The sequence below is a fragment of the Pinus tabuliformis genome, chromosome 2_1, assembly GCF_031772625.1.
Source record: "Pinus tabuliformis cultivar Carrire ecotype Pingquan chromosome 2_1, CPIR1, whole genome shotgun sequence".
Taxonomy (NCBI): domain Eukaryota; kingdom Viridiplantae; phylum Streptophyta; class Pinopsida; order Pinales; family Pinaceae; genus Pinus; species Pinus tabuliformis.
Window position 1 is genome coordinate 457,914,662 of NC_142299.1, and position 6,482 is coordinate 457,921,143.

General features: G+C 44.7%; 1 protein-coding gene across 1 annotated transcript; it reads left to right on the forward strand.

Moving 5' to 3' along the window:
- The first annotated feature begins 1,946 nt into the window (after positions 1–1,946).
- Positions 1,947–2,576, forward strand: LOC149200898 (uncharacterized). Its single transcript, XM_089401116.1, has one exon. The coding sequence runs from the start codon at positions 1,947–1,949 to the stop codon at positions 2,574–2,576; it is 630 nt and encodes a 209-aa protein (XP_089257242.1).
- Positions 2,577–6,482: the final 3,906 nt, after the last annotated feature.

Here is a 6,482-nt window from a genome sequence, read left to right on the forward strand (position 1 = left end):
TTCCTCATAAAATTTTTGTTAGTATTTTTTGATGATATTACTAATCTACAGCAAGTCTTGGAAGGATCATGTTGAACATGTTGACAGGGTGCTCAAACTATTGGAGGAGAAACAATTAAATGCAAAAAGCACCAAATGTTTCTTTGGAGTACAAGAGGTGGAATATCTGGGTCATATTGTATCTCATGAAGGTGTTAAGGTAGACCCTAGCAACCATCGGAGGTGAGGCGAACGAGAGTGATGCGAACGGAACAACGAGGGAAACCTTAGGGTTTTGACAAAACCCTGCAGGCGGCAGGCCTGTCGTGCCAGGCACCTGCGGTAGCTACAGGCGAGGCAGAGCGCAGGTGGCCGGAACCATACGGGCCAGAACTATGTTTCCCCCCCAGGGGGAGGGCCAAGTGCCTCCCCCTTCTCTGGACGCGAGAGCACGGCAAGCTGCGGATTGGGACAATCCAAATGGAGCCAGCGGTGGTACCATGGACAACAACCAGCAGAAGGGTAAGGACTCTGAGACAGAGAACAGAAATAAAGCAAGCTCCTCAACTTGCAAACCTGTTGCTACTAAAAGTCCCAAGTGAACGAATCAATGCCCGAATACAGTACATGCGAGATCATGCATTGATCGGCAAGTTTATAGGGATTTGGCCAACAGAACGAGCTCTGAGAGCTTGGATCAGCACCGTATGGCGTCCAAAAGGGGATATATCTCTGCATTTAGGAGCAAAGGGCTTCTTCACTGCTGTTTTCAACTGTCTAGAGGATCGAACCAGAATCCTGGAGGGAGGGCCATATTTTTTTAACTCTGCAGGCCTATTTCTCAAGGGCTGGGTGGAAAGATTCAACCCAGATAAGGAGGATCTGAGTTATGCGCCAGTGTGGATAAGGCTTTACTCATTGCCTTGGGAATATTGGGAGGAAACTTCTCTGAAGCAGATCGGAAACGCTATTGGTGAATTTGTAAGGGTAGCAGAGGAAACAAAACTCTGCAAGTATACTTCATACGCCCGGATTTGTGTTTACATGGATCTCAAACAACCATTGCCAAACACGGTAAGCTTCTTTCACGAAGATTCTGAATGGGTTCAAGTCATTGATTATGAACAGGTACCATTTAGATGTAGGAAATGCCATGATATAGGACATCTGTATAGAGACTGCCCTCTAAATAAGATACCCTCCTTTCCGGACAAATCCAATAATCACTCCCCTGATGGATTCACAAAGGTAGTCAACAGAAGGAGAGGAAACAAAAAAGCCAACAACAATCCCAAGGCAAATCCTAGCAATAAGGCACCATCAAGCAACAGATTCGAAGTTCTAAACAAAACCGATGAGAGGGGTTCGGACGAGGAACAGGAGAAAGACGAAGCAGTCCAGCAACAACAACCGGGGGAAACATCAATGCAAGGAGGACAAAAAATCACAAATCAAGAGCATCTGATAGCGCCTAACAAAAATATGTCAAAGCAAGCTGAAAAAATGGATATGGAGTACTCTCAGCCAAGCGGAAATGCCTCGATCGAAACTGAGGATATTTTTCAATCGCCCCAAGTCATGGACGAGGACCAGGAGCCCCTGGATATAGGGGAGCTGGACATCTTAGGTCTGGAACAGGCTTGTCGCACAAAGAACTTTGAAAAAATCCCGAAACAGCAGGTTGACAACCTAGTAGAAGTGTTAAGCAGAGCACAGAAAAAATACTCTCTAGGGGTCCAGATTGGCAGTCCATGGGATGGCAAGTTTATCACCAAGGACAGCAAAAAGAGGGGAAGTAAAACCACCCTAGAAAGAACAATCAAGATAGGAGAAATACTGGTGGAGTCAGGGCGATATGCCAAACTGACTAAGTACTTCACTGCAAACCCCCACCCTTCTCAATGAAGTTAATATCTTGGAATATTAGAGGGCTTAATAGCCCCAGGAAAGGAAGAATCTTAAAAAACATGCTGAAGCAAGAAAAACCCAGTATTCTCTTTCTGCAGGAGACGAAGTGTAGCTCCACAGTTTTGGAAAGAATAGCTGCGAAGGCCTGGCCAAGAGGGCTAGTCACAGCAGTAGATGCACAAGGTGCCTCGGGAGGCTTAGCAATTCTCTGGGACGCCAGGATCATCCATCTCAGCAACATTCAAGCTAACAAAAACTTCATCCAAGCCACATTCCACGTCTCAGGTACGAATGCTCATGGACTGCTAACTAATGTGTATTTCCCACAGGAAACAGCTCAAAAAAGCCAACTTCTGAATATATTGTCAGAACTCAATAGAGACAGACCTCTTCCTTTATGGATATCTGGTGGAGATTATAACATGATAGCCAGTATGGACGAAAAAAGAGGGGGCAGAAGCAACTCAAACAATGATGACGGCCTACTAAAGAACTTCATCAACAGCAACTGGCTAATGGACGTCCCAACAAGCAACGGTATCTTCACCTGGACAAACAAGAGAGTAGGAGCGCAACAAATCGCATCGCGCCTTGATCGTTTCCTAATCTCAGACAACGCAACCCATGTCGGTGGAGAATTTACAGCTTCCATTATCCCTTGCTCTGGATCGGATCATTGGCCCATATAGCTCCAATGGAACAGGCCAGGTCACAATCTCAGACGCCCTTTTCGTTTTGAAGAATTTTGGTTCTCTCATCCAGAATTTGAACAGCTGGTCAGATCAAGCTGGACAAATTTCAATGCGACCGAGGGGACAAGAATGGCCAGATTCCAACAAAAACTTAAAAATCTCAAAAAGGCCATCAAACAATGGAACCACAAGATATTTGGTAACATCTTTGCCGATCAAGCCCTACTCAATACTGAAATGAAGAAAATACAACAATCCATCATTAATGATGGGCGAACAGAGGAACTCTCCAAACAGGAACAAGATATAGAATCAAAAATCCTGGAAAGAGCTAAGCAAGAGGAAATCCTATGGAGGCAGAAATCCCGAATAAGATGGCTCAAAGGCAGGGAAAAAAATACGAAATTCTTTCATAAAACTACTGTTCAAAGAAGAATGATAAACCAAATTAATCATGTTAACAATGAGCAGGGAGAGAAGATTGAAACGCATGAGGGCATAGAAAAGGAATTTATCAAATACTTCAAAAAAGCCTACCAAGACCCCGATATCAATAGAATGCCAGCCATCAATCAACTCATTCAGAACATACCCAAGGTCATAACGGAGGAGCACAACAGTTTACTGATCCAACCTATCACTCTGCAGGAAGTTGAAGAGACATTGAAACAAATGAAAGAGGGAAAAGCGCCCGGACCGGACGGCTTCACAGCAAACTTCTTCCACAAATTCTGGGACCTGATAAAAAATGAAGTTTGGCAGGTTGTGGAGGAATCCAGAGAGCTCCGGTGGATGTACCCAGGACTAAATGCTACTTTCATTTCTCTAGTGCCTAAAGGAGAAGACTCCAATACCTCGGAAAAATACAGGCCCATAGCACTATGCAACATGATATACAAAATTATTTCAAAGGTCATAGCTAACAGGCTCAAACCGCTTCTTCCACTCATCATCTCGCCTGAGCAATTGGGCTATGTTGAAGGACGCCAAATAACGGATGGAATTATTCTCACTCACAAGCTAATTCATTCCCTAAAAGTGACCAAAAAACCAGGTATGTTGCTTAAACTAGATCTTTCTAAAGCTTTTGACAGCCTCAGTTGGGTCTACATTCATAAAATTCTAACTGCTTTCAGCTTTGCTCCCTCTTGGGTTAGATGGATCTACAGCTTAATATCCTCTACTTTCTTCTCAGTATTAATCAATGGCATCCCTTCAGCCACTTTTCGACCCTCTAGAGGCATTAGGCATGGGGATCCCTTATCCCCCTTTCTTTTCGTTATCATGGCTGAGGGTTTGGGTAGAAGCATCACAGCGGCTAAGCTCAATAGGAGGTTAAAAGGGTTCTCATTTCACAATTCCTCGATCCATACCCACCAGCAATTTGTAGATGACAATATGCTCTTCGCTCATCCTTCAGTCCAAGAAGCACGTCTTATAAAAACACTTCTATCCACCTTCTCTGACGCTTCTGGTGCCCTCATCAATCGAGTCAAATCTCAAATTTATTTCTTCAATACCCCTGTCACTACTCAAAGAGCCATTGAGCGTATTCTGGGCTTTACTTCCGCCTCCTTGCCCTCCAAATATCTAGGTGCCTTGGTTATGAGCTCTGCTCTCAAACATTCCTCCTGGAAGCAACTTTTAGAAAAACTAGAAGCACGTCTGTTCCTATGGACCAATCGATCCCTGAATATGGCAGGCAGAATAATTCTTATAAAAGTTTTACTTCAATCTATGCCTTTGTACCTCTTTTCCATTCTAGCTGCCCCCAAATGGGTCCTTAAAGAAATCAAGAACCTACAGCGAAGATTTCTGTGGGGAGGCTCAGGACAGAATCGAAAATGGGCTCTACTTAAATGGGAGAAAGTGTGTCTTCCCAAATATGCAGGAGGCATAGGCCTTAGAGATCCTGAGCACAGCAACAAAGCGATGGGAGCAAAAATCTGGTGGCGATGGCTGGCTCATCCTAGCACTCCATGGGCTTCCCTTTGGACATCCAAGTATGCAAGCAACTATCCAATGGAGGAAAGATTGCGCATGACTGAGACAAGCTTGGGATCTGCAATCTGGAACGCAGCCATACAAAACAGATCTCTCATTCAAGAGCACTGCTTCTGGGAAATCAAAAATGGGAATATAGCACGATTCTTGGAAGATTCATGGCAGCAGATGCCAAAAATCAAAGACGTTCTCCAGGATCTTCCAGCCAATGCGAGAGGAATACACCATCAGGCCAAAGTTAATCATTGCTGGACTTCCGATGTTCCTCAGGACTACCGGAAATGGAAAGACATACATCTGCTCCTCCCGAATAGCTCAGAACAGACACAACATCTCCTAGAAACAGAGCTACAAAAAAGGCAGATAAGAGTCTCGGTCGAACCGGACATCTTAAGATGGGGCCACGGAGAAAAAGGAATTTTCACAACCAAGGAGGCTTACAACATAATCATACAGGGGCAAATACACAAAGACAGCTTATGGGAAAAAGTATGGCATAAATCTAACTGGCCGAAAGTCTCCACATTTCTATGGCTTCTCTGTCATAACAGAGTACTAACGTGGGACAACCTCAGAAAGAGGAGTTTCTCAGGCCCATCCATCTGTTACATGTGCCGAAAGGAGGAAGAAACAACACTTCATCTAATGCAGAATTGTGTAGTGGGAAAGAAATTATGGGAGAGGATCGCTTTCTGCTGTCAAAGAGAAAGAAGAGTGCAAGACGACCTCAAAGGAACCATCAACAAAGGAAGTCAAGCCCCATTTCAAAGTCCTATTCTCAACGCGTTGTGGATACTCCTTCCTGGTTTCATGATGTGGAATCTATGGAAAGAGTGCAATCGAAGTATATTCAAAGATCAAACGTTGCCGCTGGAAAAACTGTGGAATATTTTCCATCAAAACATAATGGAAACTCTTTCACTCAAAGAATGGCACCCCGAAGACCTTCCGACTCTACCTCAAGAAAAAGCTGTTTGGGATAACTGGCAAATGAGTATAAACCACATCTCAACTAACGGTAGAAATCCCAACAAGCACAGACAGGAAGCAAGTTCTTGGAATCCACCTCCGGCTGGCATGATACAACTCAACTTTGACGGGGCCTCTAAAGGAAACCCAGGACAAGCAGGTTATGGAGGCATTTTCAGGGATCACAATGGCAATCCTTTAAGCATTTTCATGGGTTCGATAGGCTGGGACACTAACAACTCAGCGGAATTGGAAGGTCTATGGCGAGGACTCAAAATAGCACACAGGAAAAACTTCTTTCCCCTCATCATAGAAGGGGACTCGTAGATTATAATCAGAATGGCCACAAAGCTTCAGCATGGCTCTCCAGTTCACAAGATAAGCAGCAGTTGGAGAATGTCCCAGAGGCTTGAGCTGATCAATCACTGGCTCTCTCTGCACCAAGCTATCACTTTCAAGCACATCAGACGAGAAGGAAACAAGTTGGCCGATCTTCTAGCCAACCTTGGAGTTGAGGAAAAAGAAAACCACTTCGAAGGTGCTATAGACAACCTTCCTTCGAGAGGGCAAATGGACACGCTGAAGGCAATGGTCTCTCAGGAAAATTCTCTGATTCAGAACTCGCACCCGGATGCGGGTGCTTCTACTAGGCATTAAATATGGCATACGCCACGCCACCTGGGAGCAGGACAGATAGCCGGCACCTGTACGCGGAGGCCTGCAAAAGGAATTACAAGTTAATGCACAAAGTAAGCGAATTTAGTTTGCAGCAGAGGAGACGGGACACTGCATTCAAGTCGAGCATGGCTGCTCAGGACTCGATGTAGAACAGGAGTAGAGCCCAAGGCCTTTCCCCCGTGGTGAGAATGGATGCTACGCCGTATATTGGGATTAACATGTCAATTATAGAACAGAACTGACCCATTGCTG